General features: G+C 39.6%; 1 protein-coding gene across 10 annotated transcripts in view; it reads right to left on the reverse strand.

Moving 5' to 3' along the window:
- Positions 1-885: 885 nt before the first annotated feature.
- The window catches only part of LOC124146016 (rho GTPase-activating protein 7-like), a 242,761-nt gene continuing 224,311 nt past the window's right edge, over positions 886-19,335 (reverse strand). For all 10 annotated transcript variants that reach the window (XM_046516031.2, XM_046516032.2, XM_046516033.2 and 7 more), the window contains 12 exons: positions 15,133-15,193; positions 10,992-12,198; positions 6,610-6,871; positions 5,603-6,024; positions 5,342-5,467; positions 5,006-5,136; positions 4,634-4,828; positions 4,323-4,469; positions 3,929-4,092; positions 3,603-3,728; positions 3,072-3,248; positions 886-2,815 (listed from right to left, as the gene is read on the reverse strand). In XM_046516031.2, the coding sequence (XP_046371987.2) occupies positions 2,701-2,815; positions 3,072-3,248; positions 3,603-3,728; positions 3,929-4,092; positions 4,323-4,469; positions 4,634-4,828; positions 5,006-5,136; positions 5,342-5,467; positions 5,603-6,024; positions 6,610-6,871; positions 10,992-12,198; positions 15,133-15,193 (3,133 nt within the window). In that variant the 3' untranslated portion in view covers positions 886-2,700. The remainder of the gene's footprint in view (positions 2,816-3,071; positions 3,249-3,602; positions 3,729-3,928; positions 4,093-4,322; positions 4,470-4,633; positions 4,829-5,005; positions 5,137-5,341; positions 5,468-5,602; positions 6,025-6,609; positions 6,872-10,991; positions 12,199-15,132; positions 15,194-19,335) is intronic.

A 19,335-nucleotide genomic window follows, 5' to 3' on the forward strand; every position in this document is an offset into this window, starting at 1 on the left:
TCATGCTATCAACCACCTGTTGTGAGCTGTTAGTTGTGTTGTGTAAAGATGTTCATGCTATCTTCCTTCTGTTGTGAGCTGTTAGTTGTGTTGTGTATAGATGTTCATTGGTAGTGTGACGATACACCAATGCATCGGTTGATCACGGTTTTTTTCTTCGATACAAGTATCAATCACAATAGCACACAAAGTAAAAAGGATCGATTCTTACCTTAAATGTATTCTTCATAAAATGTTACACCAAACACTAATTACTAGTGAAAATAGGCAGTGAAAATGTGGCTCACGCACCACAGAAAAGTGCACATGCAAGTATCATGATACGTATCGGATCGCACAGTAGGTGTATCATCCCAACCCTAATGTTCATGCTATCTACCTCCTGTTGTCAGCTGTTTGTGGTGTTTTGTATGATGTTCATGTTATCTAACACCTGTTGTTAGCAGATAGTTGTTGTGGAGAGATGTTATGCTATATGTTAATCAAGGACACTATGTCAGTTCAATAATTACCGACTATGGCTTCATGTCATATTCTCTGTATCCACGCCAAACATTTAACATGTGGAACAATATACCTGTTCCCTCGGTCAATTTCTACATATGAATTTTTCTAACTAGGCTGATGATCAAAGTTATCAGATAAATAAATTAGTTATGACAGTTATTGGGCTAGTGTGAGAGTAAATATGTTTGCCCCTGAACATTTGTTCGAGTGGAATAGATATACCAGCAGTATTGGTTCCTGTGGAACAATATACCCAGGATGATGACTATTATCTTCCCTCAGTCAATTTCTACATTCAAATTATTTTTGCTCCAGAATATTTATACCTGGGAGTATCTTGGCTCACACATGCAGCAGTCAACAGAAACAAAACAAGTCTTTTTATTTGTCATATTTATTTACCATGGCCATGAATGGCAGCATATAGGAGTTATGATCAATGACATGTACACATAAACAGACGATGGTGCTATTATACAGGTGAATGAGAGGTACAGTGGTGTTAAATGCATGTATCATGGCATCTAGAAATGTACAACTTTGGCCTGTAGCTTGTTGGTACACTGACAAGCAGTCTATATATCAGTATTGTACACTATTATGTCTCTTAGTATTACATGGTCTCACTGCTACAATGTAGAACACATTACACTGTTATCACATGGAGAAGTAGGTGATATCACTCATCTCAAATGATGATATCACAGAGATAGTGAATAGTTGAGTTGAGTGAAAAGTTAAAGCTGAAGAAGTGAGTGTACTTTTCGGCTGAATAATACCTGAATTGAAAGAAGATTCACAAAGATTATGGGTTAATGTTTCCAACAATGCTGCACGGCGATTGCATTCATATCTGCGTGTACAATCTTATATCATACTTGTGTGTACAATCTTGTATGTATGTTACTACATCATCTGCGACTAGAACTGAAGGCAATGGATATATCCACATAGCACTATAACTCAGAAAGTGTGATATTTCAAATGCCTTGGCAGGTATTGATTACTCATCCCCTTGAATAACAAATTAATTTCAACATTAGCACTCAATCGTCCAGCTTGATGCAAAATCCAAGTTGATTTTGGACACTAATTAATTACTGAATAAACCTTTCACCATTCTTAACAAATTAATGAGGTAGGTACAGAAAATCTCTTTGTTTCAGCTTCTCCAAAGCACCAACTGAAATGTTCTACTCTAATGTATGGAGTCCCAAGCCAACATAGTATGGATCTCCATTGCTGCCAAAATATACATACACACCTCCTGCCCAGGTCCTACAGCCGGAAGAATACAGTCAGAGCTGATGCAGAACTGGACAAAAACATTCTTTAACCTTCCCTTGTGACAGTGTAACACCAGCTAATCACAATGTATGGAACACATAATTGCCCATTACTTAATATATAAATAGAACACAATTCTTGTGATGTTGTCCTCCTCAGTCTTCCATACTTTGTAACAAATATGTACAGCAGTAACATGTGTATGTTATCAACAAAATTGTACAATGTATTTATGCTTTATAGTTATGCTCTGTGTATCACGACATAGACTCAGTGCCCCTTACTTCAATCATGGCACACTATTTAACTGGAGGGCCCTGAATAATACATTCTCTCCGAAAAGCATCTAGCTGCCATTTTATCATCTAGTCCATATGCACCTGTTGTCAAGGCAACTCTTTTGTTGCCTAGGCAACCCATAGGATGCAGTTAGTCTTTACCTACACAGATGAACTAGCATCACTCAAGCATCAATCTCAGTAATATCCAGAAGCACTATTCAACAACTGACTTAGTCCATGCTCGCAAGGTTTCAGCCGCAGGATTGGTAGCAAACCAACCCGTCCCTTGTAATCCATGAAGTTGATCAGTGAACACAATTTGTCCTCGCTACAGAACTTGAACAGCTGAATTATCGTCTTCACACTCACAATATCAACTTCCCCAAGATTACAGAAGGCACAAGTCTCATCACAGCCCTGTGTGGAGCAGTCACAGTGCACGCTACTCATTCAACAGACATCACAAGCAGACGTGAACACGAGACATCTGTAATATCAGCTAGGCTTCCTGCTACTCCATCTACGGTATATTTCAAGCAAGGAGCTTCATCCTCAGTCATCTATCCATAATATCGGCACACACTGTGCTAGGCAATGGCTGCCCTTGTCATGGTTCAATAAAGCACTAGACATTTGTCTCGGGGAGGTCGGTCTGCTGACGGAAGGAGTCTCGGACACGCTCCATGGAGTTGCAGCAGATGTAGCCAAATGACTTGTTGTACCACTCTGGACATCGGCCCCTGCAACACAAATTTTTAACATGTTACACAATGTTCTTCAATGAATAAGCATTTCTGTGGTATAAAGTTAATTAAGTCCTCATGGCCATATTTACTCCCGTTTGACTGTAGAGGAATTATACATCCAACTTTCTTTATCACAAGTGGGGGAACCAAACCAGGTTCTTAGCCATAATGATCCAAATCTGGGCTACCCCAGCACTCCTTAATGTGGAGCTTTTTGAACTACTGTTGCAGCAACTGCCTGTGTACTGACCTCGTGTCGGAGCGGGTGATGTGGATGAGTCTGGCTCGCCCAGACCCGCATGGCTCAATCAGGAAGTGAGACATGAGCTCTACTGCCTGCACGCCCTGGATCTCATGCACATCTGGGTGCTCCACTGATGTGGACACCAACGCACATGCTCCCTTCACCAAGTCCGTCCTCCAATATCTGAGGGAAAGAAAATCGTATGTTTGCAATTGCAGAAAGAGGAAATTAATAAATTAATATTTTGAACATTTTTACAAAATATTTACATACTTAATACAACTCTTCAGCTTAATAGTGGAGTTGGCAGGAGTTTTCTCCCTTTTAAATGTAGCCAAATGAAATTCCTGGTCTATATGAGGGGACAACATGCATGAGGAATTTGTGTATGCCTCAGAATTATTTGTTCACTTGAGAAATTAATGTAGGCCTTAGAATACCTTCTTCTTGAGGTCCTCATAAACCAGTTAAAGAGTCCTCAGATTAGCATCTCTTAATCCTTATTAACCAATTATGGTATAAGTGATCATATCTCACCTGAGCAGAGTGTAATGGCGGGTTGGATGTGGCGCCATGCTGTTACACACATACTGAAAGACGTCAGCATGCTTGTCAAGCGTCTCCACCACCGACCAGTTGAGCAGGTCCTCATCCCAGACATGCCTGCAAGCAGATAGGACATACATACAGAACTATGCACACTGGGGGTTATACCGACATACATACAGAACTATGCACACTGGGGGTTATACTGTCATATACACCAATGAATTAATTTATATATCACCGAAGAGGCATTAAGGTTACATTATTAACAAAATTAGAAAAAGAGAAAAGATTTTAAATTTTCTTCTTCCGCTAACCTTTCGTGTAGCACCCTGTTGAGGACTTCTACCGGCGGCGCCTCGATCTCCACGGTACACTTCCACTCACGCAGTGGGTTGCTGTCTGTGGGCTTCCTATAGTAGACTTCCGTGCCGTTCTGAGACAGGAACAGGACCCAGCCTCGGTTCTTGTCATGAGATTCCTGAACGGATATAATTTTGGATTTATTAACATTTCTTTTCTAAAATTAAAAATTTATATAATTGATCTTGTTTACTTTAATTATACAGGCGGTGTGGGAATGGTTTTCCCATTCTTTCACCAATACATGAACAACTGCAAAGGGTAAATTAGACAGTATATTAAAATATATATTTATATGTTTTTCAGAAAAACCATGCAGTATATGAATTAGTCTTTAGAGTATCTCACCTTGAGTATTGTCTGTATGCACTCCTCGCCATAGGATTTGAAGTCGGGGCCCTCATGGTGTGGATGCTTGTAGAACTCCTCGAAAGGCATGGGGTCGGCCCCCTCCACGCACGACAGATGCAACTTGCTGAACACCCAGGGTGCAATCTGCAACACAGAAATTGTTGACTTCAATTGTAAGTGGAAAACTTGAGAAGATAGATCATAATTTGTCTACATATTTACAGATCGAGGATTAATGATTTCTTTTAGCAAATTGAAAGAAACCGTAAAAAAGTGCTGATTTGACGTTCTCTCTGCTGCAGGCTCACCATGAATATTTTCTTGCATTCGAGGACCATGGCTGTGAGACACTCGTGTGCGGCTTTCTGCTCCAACAGGTCTCGTGCCTCGGGCGCACCCAGGTTCTTGCGGTTGCGCTTCGGACTTGCTGTCTGGTTATTTCGGATTCCACACATATTGAACAAGGATGGGGCGAAACATACAGCTAGGTTGCTGGCTGTCATCTGGGGAGGGAAGACAAAATTTCATAAACACCAAATTCACTTATTATTGAAGCAAAGCAATTAAAGAACTCATTTGAAGAATGAATATTTTGAAACATCATGGCAAAACAAAATGGCTGAAGAAGAATGTAGTGGTACATTGAAGGGTGTGTTTGGAGTTATCTCCCTTGGACCTACCTGATGCTCATCAGCATGCTGGGAGATATCACTGAGGAAGAGCAGCAGCGATTGCAGCACTTCCCGGTTCTCATCGGGGAGTAGAACAATGGCTGCCTGGATTGCTTCAATACGCAGAGCACTTGGTACGTCTGAAAACAGGTGCATGATTTGGTAAACATTTATAAAATTCATGTCTAACTATTAAATATCTAACTTAGTTGTATAGCTATTTTGATCTTCTTTTGGTGCGAATATAACTAGTGATTTCCAAATTTAAATTTCTTTTAAAATGTTATAATAGGCCTTTATGGTTTATAGTCATTTCAATGTTTCACATATTGCGACAATACTTACGAGTAAAGATACTGATGAAGGTCTCAGACAGTTTGTTTGTGAGCAGACACTCGGGCAGCTCTCGAAAATACTGCTTCAGTACGTCTGCTACATCATACGCCTGCATCTCCTCAAAGTCCATGATTTCTGAGAAGAGACAAACATAAAATGAATATACTGGGGAATTGCAGACATTGGATAATTGTTAATAATTGGTAGTGTGATAAACATAAATAATTTCCCTCCAATCTTAATATCTTGGTGGTAAAGAGAAATTCTCACCAGGATGAGCCTCAAGGTCATTCCTCAATTTCTGGATGCGTGAACGGACTCCAGATTTGCGAAAGATGCCCAGTGCGTCCCCGGCAGCTTTGCGGAGGTACCGCATAGCGTAGAGGATGCACTGTGGAAGAGGTTGGCCACTGCGCTGCAGCGTCATGTGAAGCGGCAGACCGAACACGTTCTTGTCACTGTAGTCTGGCGTCTTGTTGCGCTTCATGAACCTCGGAACCATCCAGTTCCATCCGGTCCTGTTGGTCGGAGAGTATTTTTCCATGATTGCTGTCAGCTTGAGGAGGGATAGTTTACGTAGCACCATGAGTTGGCGGACAGAGAGTGCCGCGATCTGCAAGTCTCGGCTGTTGAGACTTGGTCGGTGGCACTTTTGGAAACTGTGCCAGCGAATCCTCTTCCTCTTTTTATCACTAAAAATCACAGAAGAAATAATTTGAATAAATATTTGTATCGAGACAAGCAAACAAAATGGAAGTGATTAAACAATCGGAACCCTGTGGTCACCCCGGATTATTCAGCTATGGTATGTGTCATAAAATAAAAATGCAATTAAGACTATATTACCATACAGATATGTAATAGTCACATGCAATATTTTCAACCTTAGCAACCAACCCATTCTTGCCGTAAAAGGCGACTATGCTTGTCGTAGGGGTGACTAATGTGATCGGGTGGTTAGACTCGCTGACTTGGTTGATGTATGTCATCGTTCCCAATTGCGTGGATTGATGCTCATGATGTCAATCACTGGATTGTCTGGCCCAGACTTGATTTACAGACCCCCGTCATATAGCTGGAATATTGCTGAGTGTGGCGTTAAACAACAAACCAAACCAAACCTTTCTTCAATAATGGAACCCCAACCTAGCCTACTTCATGGTCACCAATCTGGTCACCAATCAGGTCACCAATGTGGTCACATTCGTTTGTAACCCATTTCTTACTGGGAGTAATTCCTACCTTTGTGTGCCGTCTTATAAGATAAATAAACAAACCTTGGTGCTCTGGTTAAAGATGACCCCACACCGGAATCACGGCGTTCACGGCCCTCAATGTTGTCAAGGGAGTCATCAGGGGGTAACTCCTCAGCTGGAATGTCATCATGATCGCTGGCGTCCTGTGACGAGGACAGTTGACTGCTGATGTCATTGTCGTGTGTCACCTCTTCTTCTTCGTGGTCCACACTCACATCTTCCTCCATCGGCAGTGACGGCGCCCTCTCCACCTCCAGGAATGATGAATCTTTCTCCTCCTCATCTGCAACACAAAGTCCCCATGTTAATACCCTGGGTTTTCTAGGTGCATGTTTATACGACGTCATTTGTAACCAATAACAGCTCTACAACATCTACAACATCAGTCAAGGTCACATAGGTTTAACAAAATGCACAATCATAGGTTCGAAACTGACCTGAACCTGTCAAAACCAGATGCAGTGAAATAGCTCTGAAGCTCCTGCGGATTAGCATTAATGTTATGCCATGCAGATGTAGTGCCAGTAATGTTTAAAAAAATACTGTTTCATTGGGAAAAAATACTGTTTCATTGCGAAAACCCGAGTGTTAATGTGGGAATTATTGCAGTCTGAAATGTTACAGTTATATCATCCTGTCTTCCAACAAACTAGTGGTTGAGAAGAACTAATGACATCCAACCAGACACGTCACACATCACAACCAGCCACGTCACACATCACAACCACCCAATCACCATTTCAGTCTGCTCTTGTGAACAGAACCTCTGCTATCTCAAAGCTTTTCAGTTTCACTGAAGTTGCAGCTACATGACAATCTTGCACCGGTTGTACATGAAGGTTTGACATCCGATGTCAGAACTAGGAAGAAGCCCCCACCATCTGACCCTGACAGAACATGGGTGCTCCTCCATGTTTTCACTTGAATAATAACTGCACTCAATCTTCACAATGAAAACATGAATTAGGATTGAAATTTAACCAACAAAATCTAGTTTAGATTGACAGTTTGACCTCAGTGCCTTCTGGGAGACATACGTTGCATGGCATGCACGGACTAGAGGGAGTAACGTGTGTAGCATGTAGGTAAAGGATACCTGGAGGCGGACAGAAGTTGGTCTACAGGGACTGACAGACGTCCGTATCAGCCTCTCACCTGTCACTCACCTCACAGGTACGCAGACACGTTTACCTTCCAATGTTTGTATTGACCTACATCATTACTCACATCTAGATGTGTTTGTGTGATTCAGATGTCACAGTTTCCCTTGAGGATTCTTAACATGAAGCAAATTAATGAATTACAATTGGTTCTGCGGCATTTCATTGGCCAATTTTGTATGCATTTATGGCCAATTTTGTTTGCATTCATGTTTCCATAAACCAATATTTTTGGGCACTAGCCAACTATTTCCTGAAAAATGGATTTTGTATGTATCTTTTCCACAATATTTCACATCTGCACATTTCATAAAAAATAAATGAAACGTGTTCACATAACATAAAACGGATGAAATTACTTAAAATTCAACTTTCTCGAATGACTAAGGGAATATACACAAAGGTAGATATTCCAGCATCATAACTAACACAACACACACCTGTAATTATCTCAGCGGCATTACAGGTGTAACTACCGATGATGCCACGGGTCATGAGTTTCCTTTCAAGTCAATTCAGCAGGTAACCACAACCACAAAAATCTTGTGAGAAAATCCCTCTTGCTAACTACACTTATTTCTGAAATTTCATGGGAATAGTTCAAATGTTGACATTTAAAAGAAAACATAAACTTGAACCCAACCCAGGTTCAGTGTTACAATTACATCCACTATTTAGCCATGAGTATCGTACTGACAGGAGTACGCCCAGTTTACACGCTTGTGTGGAAGCCAGACCATATAATTGCCTGGCTCGGAAGTCTACATTGAAGGGTATTATATAGGTACAATATGTAGGGCTCCTCTGTGAGCAGTGACTACAGGTAATGGAACAAGCAATTCTATTTGAGAGGCAGGAAAATACAACAGTAAATGAGGCTGCACCTATACTGTCTATTCAACAGATGCTAATGAGTTCCTTTACCAATCCTGAAGGTACAGAGTATAATCCCTGTGTCAATCTACATATGGGCACATGTCATGGCTAGTGTGCCTCCTTTGCAGCACAGAAATCGCAATAGCTTCACACTACTTTTTTATTTGTCCCAGTGAAGAGAACAGGTGCCCCCTTTAGAATATCAACTATTACAAGTAACCTCTCTAGCTAAACAAGCACTTGTTTAGTTTAATAAATGTGTGTGTTGTGCAGGAAGATTAATGTTGACGTACTCATGTATAGGAGTCTATAACCCTGCTGTATTTACCAAGTTGGGTTAAATGCAGCATTCAACAGTATTCCAGTCATTCCATCATGATTTGTTGGTTGGTTTGTTGTTTCTGCCGCACTCGGCAATATTCCAGCTATATGATGGCGGTCTGTAAATAATCGAGTCTGGACCAGACAATCCAGTGATTAATATCATGAGCATCGATCCACGCAATTGGGATCGATGACATGCATCAACCAAGTCAGCCAGTCTGACCACCCGATCCTGTTAGTCGCCTTTTACGACAAGAATAGTCGCCTTTTATGGCAAGCATGGGTTGCTGAAGACCTACTCTACCCCGGATCTTCACGGGTCCATCTCATCATGGCATGTCAGTTTAATGTTGGATGCCTGTCTTGGATTCGAACACATGATCATATGCCAAAGGGATGCAACTCAGCACAGCAAATTGTGGTGCCTCCGATGACTGGGCCATCCATGCCCAAAATACACATCTAAACAAACAACTGTTTATAATGTTTCTTTGAGAGTATAAATCAACTCTTGTGTTTCAAAACAACACACATACAGACATCTCTACACCATGGCCAGTATAGTAGTCTCTTGTTGCCCTGTGATACCCACTAAAAACAAGCACCTGCTGTGCTGTGTGTATCAGCAGGCATGTATGTATTTCAGGCCACTTATTCCCAAGTGTTGTTGTCAATCTACAGCCACCATGTCAGTTTCCATTTACAAACCAAGCAGAAACATTTGTGTGCCATTTTGACTACCCATCTGAAGAGCATTTAACCTTTATGTGGTACACGGCCCTGCAGGGGTCCCCATCGGATGAAGGGTGGGGGAGGGGGAGACAGAAACTACCCTGATCAACTGGTGGTGAGTGAGTGGTAGGGGTTTATACTGAGTGGAATACTATTCTGTCAAGCCTAATGAGGGAAGAGGCAACCATGTAGGCTCCGCTGTTGTGGAACCACAAACAGGTATGGTGCTAACAGGCAAGGTAACTGGCATGGTGGGATGCAATGGCAGTGGTTTGTGGCGCCCATGACTCCTTTACTAAAAACATCTAGCTCCAAAAAAAGTAAGGATCGGCAAAAAATATCAAATCTTAAAAGTGACCATTATTGATACATTTACTTTTATCACATAGTCAATATGAATGAAAATATTATGTTATATCTATATATATAATGTACACTTTGTATATTTATAGTTATATTTATTCCCATATGTAGAATGTAGTTTGTACCCTGCCCTACGAGGGTGTTCAATAAAAATTCTTGATTCTTCATAATCTGCTTTGAAATATACCACTCAAGTTTGGATAAGGATAATCAAGTGTCAGATATGCTTAAACATACACTTGACATATTATGAGAATCAGTTTTGTGTGTCATTGAATAGATAAAAAAAATCCCTATCAAAGGTTGAGTAGTATACTTGTTCAATTTTATAATTTCTTACATTTTCTGTGAAACACATTACCCATCACACAGACTGCCCACTACAGCCTATGTAGGTTTCCTGGGTGCCCCATGCAAGGTGGAGTAAGTGGTAGATATATGTCAGTGTGTGTACTCCAGGCCTCCCTGACACCCATTAACCTGGGCAGGAATCTAAATGTAGTCTCGCACAATGGCCACCAACTGACCATGTGTGTCATAGAGACTTATCCAAATCCTACTTAATCTTGCTGGGCCGACCTGGAGAAACATTTGTCCTTCATGATATGTGAGCACTGCTTATCTAACCACATTAACATTCTTGGAGGCAAACATCAACATCAGTTAACCAACTGTTGAGTGTTTGGTATTATCATAACTGCTAAACTGGTCTGCTTTGAATTGTAATTTCAACTCATAATTTGATAATATAGTTTCTGGTAATGTACTGGCAGTGTAAAAAAGTCAGTGGATTATGAGATCATTAAACACTATATTTCTCAAAAGATTTAATTTGTAAGAAGTTAGTATCTCTCACAGAGGTAAATTTTTAAAATGTTGCTGAAATGTTGAAGAAAAAATAACAAAAAAGGTTTTCAAACAAATAAAATAATCGGACAAAGTACTTACTATTGGTTTTGCCATAGATAGCCTCATTCAGGCCATTTATGTTCTCGAACAGCTCATGAAGGATATGGTCCAGCTCCTCCTTGGCTGAAGACAACTCTTCATCTGGGGTTTCTGGTTCTTCTGGCGTTTTTAGTTTTAAGGGATCTCTTTGTAAGGACCTCACACCGTCCCGGAAGTGGACACGTTGTCCGTACCTTTCACTCGCACTGCGCACAGGGGATCCCATATTATCATACATGCTTATTCGATTGAGCATACTTGGGTCATGTGACCCACGACGCTTATGTCCATTGTGGTCCACAAATGGATCTTGTGTGTAACTTCCATCCCGACCAAGACTGAAACTCCCTGTACGATAGTTGATTCCCTGACCTTCGCAAGTGTCGATATATCCATTTTGAAGGCGTTTGGGAAAACTTCCAGGTTTGTGGTCATGAGGTAGGAGGAATATTTCCATAAGATTTGTATCACTATTGTTCCGTCGGACGCTTTGGTGTATCCGAATCTGCTCCGAGTCCAAGCTTTGCAGTAGTTGTGAATGTGCCGTATAGTACTCACTGAACGTAGAGTTTCTAGATTTCTCACTATCACTCACAGATCTCTCCAACACAGGGTGTGCTGGCACCGGAGACAAACTGTCTGAGAGGGAGGTGTCTGCGTCTGTCGGAACCGGCGACCTTGCTGGTGACATGGTATCACTAATTGGAGAGCCCAGAAGATGGGAAGAAGGCAGTTCTGATGTTGGACTGATATCGACACAGTTCAAATGCTGAATCTTTGCTTGCATGTGTACACGGTCTGCCACAACGGGGCTACTGATTTCAACAATGTTTTTGGAGGAAAATTTCTTATTCCTCTTGGTCTTAAAACTCTCCATCTTCTTTAAGAGGTTCTTGGCACTTCGGATTCTCTCACTGGCTGCTCTCCGCAATCGTGGACTGATGATGACGTTCGATTCTGGAGTTGATGTCTTCCGGTCAGACAGCGTGTAGCCGACATGTGGCATCTTGCTGTCGAGGACTGGACTGTCGTCTGGAGGACTACTGCTGTCCTGGTCAGCAAGAAGGCTATCGTGGCTCAGACTGGACTTGACTGTCGGTGGAGTGGTATCCAGATCAAGATCTTTCCTGGACCACCGGCGAACGTTCTGTTGGTATTCCCAGTGGCTGCTCAGTGCACACAGATCCTCATCATCTGAATCTTCATGCTGCAACAATAATAATCTCATTAGCTTGCACGATGGAGCAGAAGCATCAAGTAATTGTTCGAAAAATCATTGAAAGTGTACACATAGCTGATAAAATTCTCATACGATTCCATCAAGATGGGTAATCGAATCTCCCACCTTGCATGAGTCATTGAGTACATCAGTAGGTCTGCGTTGAAAATTGAATTAAAAAAACCCCAGCTTTTAAAATATGTACCCTCCAGACCGGGGTGCTGTTGTACAAAATAACCTAAGCGATACGACAGTCGTAAGTCTATGTTAAGGTATGGGATTTAGGATCACCTTAGCACTAAGATCGCTATGTACAACTGCACCCTGAGCCATATCTGCCAGTGCACATGCTGTCATGGACATGTACATCTCCCAGCCTCACGATACCACCTCCCACTATACAGATATTTAGCTTTAATGATGCCACCTCGTGTTATACAAGGAGCAAGAACGAAGTCCACCATTTCATCATCATAATTCCCCTTGATCAAGCCATCTTTTTATGATGGGGCTACATCGCCACAACCCGAATCTGGCCACATCATTTATTTTGCTGATAATCTGGTCCTAATTGCAAGTCCAGCAAAGCGGTCAACCGCTCTAAATGGACATTCCATCAGAGAGTTATGATTGGATTTTCCTGTTTTACACAATTACTGCTTCCCATTATCTAGTGATCTTAAATGTCAGGACCCTAAAATAAGCCTGGGCCCCATACAGGAGGAATTACCCTTGCCTCAGTCCATGGTGCTGCACATGTGGTCAGGCTTTATGTGGGGCATGTGTTGTTTTCCAATGAGATCATCAATGTGGCTTTACCCAGAGGTTACTGAATGCATTGTCCCATATTGCCACACGACTTGTGGAAGATAAATACACTGTGCCAACCCAACTTGGTGTTTACGCAGTCGTTGTTGAAGCTGTGCGACCAAACTATACTACCACATGGTGTGGATGATATTTAGAACCAATGTTGCCCTTTCTCTACTGCTGATGTATGTATCTTTATAATTTTATGTTAATTATCTTACAAAGAGTGTATTTGAGATTTAAGCCTACTTGTGAAACAATTCCCTATGGCAGTTTCACATACAGATAAGTTTCTATCACAAAATATTTATTTTGATGAATTTATTATTATTTTCAATTCTGAACACTTCAAATATTGTTGCACTTTCATAAAAATACAAACATGAAGCCGAACAAAAATACTTAATTTGATAACTGAACAATGTTTATTCTTAACACTTTAATTGAAAAAAAAGGCCTGGATGGTGTAATGTTTTCCCACGACAGAATCACTTGAGCTTGATGCTGTTAGGAAATGGCTGTAAGTAATGGACACACTGGCCCTGATGGCAAGAGCATAAATGAGGGGTAGAGTCACAGACAGGTTAAGCACACACTACACAACCAGTCTCTGTAATTCCCTTGCCTATATTCTGATCCCGACTCAACATGTTACAGTGTGACAAACGGTTGTCATATCAATCCATAGCATTGCTGTTTATTACGAAAATAATATTTCTCGTATTACAATTCTGATCTCACTTCAACATGTTATATTAACTTATGGCCGTCATCTAAATTCCGGGCATAACTCTTGGTTATGAAAATAATATTGCCCTAATTTTATTTAAATTAATAACAAGAAATTTATATTGCAACTGCAATTTAAGGGTCCGAAAGATATTTTGCATTATTATCAATTTTAAGAGCACAAAACAAAGTGGTTCATTTATTCAAAGATATTCAAAAATAAGAGCCAGTTATGACTGAACAAAATGCTTAAAATAAAAGACAAAAATTTGTAATTGTTTTTAAAAGTTTGTATCTAAACTAAACAACCTTTAACGAATATAGTTAAGAAATGAAATAGATAAAAGAATAAATTTGCATAAATCCATAAAGTTGGGTAAGACAGGGTCAGTGACTTAGTCCCCAACTGTTAGTGTAAATGGTCCATCTATCTTCCTGCACATGCTGGGCAGCAGCGACCCCAGATTTCATGGAGGTAGAGAGATTAAGTCTAGCAATAAACCATTGTGATATATTTCTTTCTTTAGGTACATCTCACCCCTCATATTGTGACTTATTGGGGACCATTAACATACAGAAAGTAGAACAGTTATCATTGTGAGGATTATCATGGATTTAGGAACATTCTGGGTTGTTTAGATTCACACAGGGCATCCATATGGAATATATCGTGATATACAATGACAATCTGTGCACTATTTGTGTGAGTATTTAAGCCATATCTGCAGATATTCTAGCAAGAGATAATGTTTATAAATAAATAAACATCAAACTTAAAATCTTTTACGATATTTCATTAACACCGGTTGGACAATTATCACGCATGAGTTCTGGATTGAACATAGGCAGGATAAGCATCACTTATCTCATTCTATATTTGAAGAGACTGATCAGAAATTATACCAAACCCCTCTTGACTTGTTCAAGTAGGGTGGACCCCATAATGGAGGCTTCAGAAATCTAAAGAGGGCCAGTGTTTATACAAGAAGATGAATATCATAGAGAGACTCCTTCATAGAGGTGGGCGGGGTGAAGGTCACTCTGCTAAATTCTCTGTCCGTGCGGGGCAAGCTTGATATTCTGTTTGCAAACAAACACTAACACCACCCACAATGAAACTCTCTTTCCAAGTCTAACAGTTCATTGAAGGAATTTCTTTGCCCTTGTTTCCTCCCTGGAGCATGGTGACATAGACTGTGATCTACATCGTTGTCGTAGCCATACAATGTGAGCGTAGACGTATTTGATGTTGCCATTTCCACCCATCTGTTGCACTAATACAGTTTGATATGCGGAATGATAAATCAGCGAGCATATTTTCATGACAGTAAATATGGACCATTGAAAAAAAGGGTATTTCATAATTGAAACTTATTGACTTACCCCTTTATGTGGATGAGCATCTATCTTCATAACAGCACACCTGTTGAGGGTGTTGAGACGTCTGTGGAGAAAAAAGAAGAAGATAATTTGAAGAAGAATATCGAACCATATTTTCGAAAATTCTCTATATGGAATCTGTTGGATAATTGAGATTATACTCGGGCATTGATGTTTTTTACATAAAAAATACAACTGCACATGAATACAACCATTGCACTTATCCACAAGTGGTCATTAATAGACCCAGTGGACAAGCATCAATATTCATGAATTTCAACACACATATCCTCTATAATCCATGCACCCTCCCAGATTTCCAGTTCAACATCCCATGGGAAAACATCCAGAGAAATCCAAGTATATACCTCGATTCAAATAGGTGACCAGTGTTTCACTGTCTGATGTACAGGTGGGATGGACTGGTGATGGACGCACAGGTAGATATATGTGTGTGACATCCCATGTATTTCAAGGCAAACTGTACCCACCCTGTGTCAACACAGTATTCCAAACCTCTCTACTCTACCCCTTACCCTCCAAACACCTGCTAAAGATACAAGGCTTCCCCAACCTTCTCTCATTGTTTAGACTGTTAACTTGTTGTTTTAACAATTTCAACACCTATTGTTGATTACATAGGTGTCAATTCAATTCCTAAACAACAGCTGATGTTAATGCAAACTTGTGAAGCAGACAGGTCCATGCCTCGTTGAGCCCTTTGAAGTATCCTCTGGGACAACTGGCCTGAGTAGACCTACAGGGGATCTTCTCACAACCCTATGTTTACTTAATAATAAAGAAAAACCTGTTTGTTTCTTTGATATACACTTGGAGATGTATCTATTAAGAATCAGTGCTGATCCCGGCCCTAATGCAAATACTTGGAATGAAGACGGTTTATTTTTAACCCCTCACGTCAATGTGGTTTTAACATAAATCCATGCATTTGACAACAGCCAAAAGAACATATTGAATGTATGTTTAATGGATAATCCCCCTTACAAGGTACACATATTAAGGGAAGGGCCGTCATTTGCAGGATCAGTAGTCATATTCAAGCCAAAATAAGCAAATATGTACAAGAGGCATGAACTGTATCCTGTCATAGGTTCTTAGATATTCAGAAACTTTAGCAAGAATTAGAAGGATTAGAAAAGAACAAAGATGTGTTCATAAAATTAAAATATTTAACGTTTCCGTATAACTATTTATGCTTTAATTTTAGATTTTACAATTTAAAAAAGCAAATTTTTGATCAATGTTTCCATAGTAAATAATTAAAGTGTATACTAGGAACAAAACCAACTTTTTAAACACGTGATACACCATGTTGCAGCCAGCACTACTCGCTAGGGATGAGTTCCCCGTTCTGAAGAATAACTTGCCGAGGCTCCTTATAAGTGCTGACACAGCAATTAATTAATGTCTATTAATTTATGTGAACTACTCACTCCGATCAAGCAATCACAGTGAATATCGAAGTGGCACCCTGATGACCAACTCGGACATTAGTAGGCAAAGAATTCCTAACGATACTCAAAAGGCAGACTGCTCGTTATCGACAACACTATGCTTGATTAGGGGATACTGATTATCAAAACAAACGTTAATTACAGGGATGAATCTATACTCTCCAGATCAAGTTGCTGGACCTTCCTTTAATCAGTGTGATGGCTGACTTGAACAAATGGCCATTTGCTGGTGAGTGTGTAGTAATCAGTGTTTTGTTTCTGGTCATGGTTTCTGGGGCATTACAGAGACATATCCCATGACAGAGAGGTCAAGCACTTTCCGTTTCTAATCTGTATTGAAAGTTGGTAGGGAAATGACACAGACTGCAGAGGAGGTAAATATTGACAAAAAATTGTGAAACAGGATTTGTCATTAGTTTAAGATAAAAGCTATTATTGTCAACATACAATTATAAATATTTTATATACATAATGCATATTTTATGCACCCATTTATCTGTGATTTTTGTATAAGTAACACTAAAATTTGTCAATCTCAATTTTGGAAAATGTCATAAATGATGTGTTTGATTGAAAATTGGCTTATTTAAAAATCCCACTTTTTAGCAGTATTCCTAATACTTTCATACAAGGACCTTTTTATAAATAAAAAAACAAACAACAAATTAGGGAAGAAAGCCATCATGAGCACTATTCATCTTAACATCATTAGCAACAAATAATATATTCAATATTCACACAATGTTTCATATATTACTTCATTGTGATAACATACCTGAAAGCTTCAGTAAAACTTATTTCAAAATTCATTTTACGAGATCCAAAGAAGCAAGTATCCAAAGAGAGCACACTCAATCACATATCCACAGAAAACAGATGAATTTGTTGCATTATCTAAAAAAATATCCTATCAAGGCGCAGTATCCAAAGAACCCAATATCCACAAGGATTTGATATCCCATCTGGAAGTGATATCTTCCAGGATGTTATGTAAACACTCAGTCAGGAACGTATAGAAAAGGCACAGAACTGAACACTTTGTCTTGTGATATATCCAGAATGTCGTGAACCTGCTTTGCCAATTTCATGTCATATGGGCCTGTGTCAAGGGGATCTGCTCCATCCGTTCATTTTGTTCTGTAATCTGTGTGGCTCTTGCCAAGTGTCTACTTCACCACACTTCCGGTATTCAACATAACTGGGGTTTCCATTTCAATATTTTCAAGTGAATGTCTTGGAATTCAATTCTATACTTAACATAATTTCATCTTGTGAAGCATGCAAGTGGATTTTGGACCCCTTTAAAACAGGGACTCCAGTTTCAAGCAGCTTGCTTGTATGAATACAGAGAAAAGGAAAGCTGATTCCAACTTGCAAACATTTAAAAACATAAATACATGTATAATATTTCAGAATTGATACAACTTATCATCTAACCATCTTAGTGCAATCCTTGTTTCAAGCACAATTTTGATATTTTAAAATATCTCTTTCAATCACTCATATTCAATTATCCTTAAATGCCCTTCAACAGCACCAAAGACCTTAAAAATACACCAAACAAACCGGTCCTAAAGCTATGAAATTATTCACAATCCCTAATAACAAATCTCTCAAGACTGACATTCACCATGATGAACTTGAATACAAATGTCCTATAATCATTAAAACAATTGTTGCTAGGCAATGGAAATTATGAATGTCATCGGATTTACAGATGGGAGAGGATGATTCGCTCGTATTTGCACACGGACATTCATTTCCTGCTGTTTGTATAACAATCAATACACGATCTGTAATTATTACCCGACCAGCACAAATTAACCAGACTCAACGATGTCAGTCTTGTCCAACAGCTTTGGAAAATTCACTTAATGAAATTAAAAAAAAATATTCCTATCTAATGTGGGCTTTTGTTCATTACTGAATACGCCCTCATTTTGTGGAGCTAGTTACTTGTGTCGACACAATCCATGCAAATGTCAAAGCTAATAAGGAGGACAATTCCCATGTTCCTTACAAGAACTATTGCTTGCAGCATTTACACATAATTTCATTATAATGATTATTTTGATTAATTCAAAATGACACAAATTTTTAATTAACAGTGGCTTAATGTTTCCAACTTCTCCCTTGTTGATAATAAATAAAAGGATTAGTCATCATACAAAGGTTATATGTCATTGTTATCTTTGGACATTTTGTTTTAATAAAATCACCACATAACTTGTGATGAATTAATTCCTGGAAGTAAGCAATCATACTGAGTGTTGGATTTACATATAATGGCGCCACTTATTCTGAGACTGATGATAATATACTAAACAAAAATGTTAGGGAACATGAAGATCTTAGGGGATAAATATCCCCAAAATTCCAAGGAATAGTTCATTTGAAAAATGTCATAACATGACAGGTTAACTATAGTCACATGAAAAAATCGGGTGTTCTTTAAATTGTTTTGAAGAGTATACTATTTACCATTCCCGCACGTTTTCACAGGATTACATAGTCAGGAGCCTACAACACCTTGATGCTACACCTTACCCACAACTTACCCTAAGCTGTTCAGTAATCCAGATTTTACTCCTTGCCCCAACACTGTAATCTACAGTTATATCCACAGCAAGAACAATACCACCGTTAACATCAACAGGCAGGGTGGCCAGCCAGCATGCGCCATTACCTTCGTAATACCGCACGACCCAATAAACACCATAGGTAATTTTCC

The sequence above is a fragment of the Haliotis rufescens genome, unplaced genomic scaffold, assembly GCF_023055435.1.
Source record: "Haliotis rufescens isolate VD_foot unplaced genomic scaffold, xgHalRufe1.0.p SCAF_7, whole genome shotgun sequence".
NCBI classification, from domain to species: domain Eukaryota; kingdom Metazoa; phylum Mollusca; class Gastropoda; order Lepetellida; family Haliotidae; genus Haliotis; species Haliotis rufescens.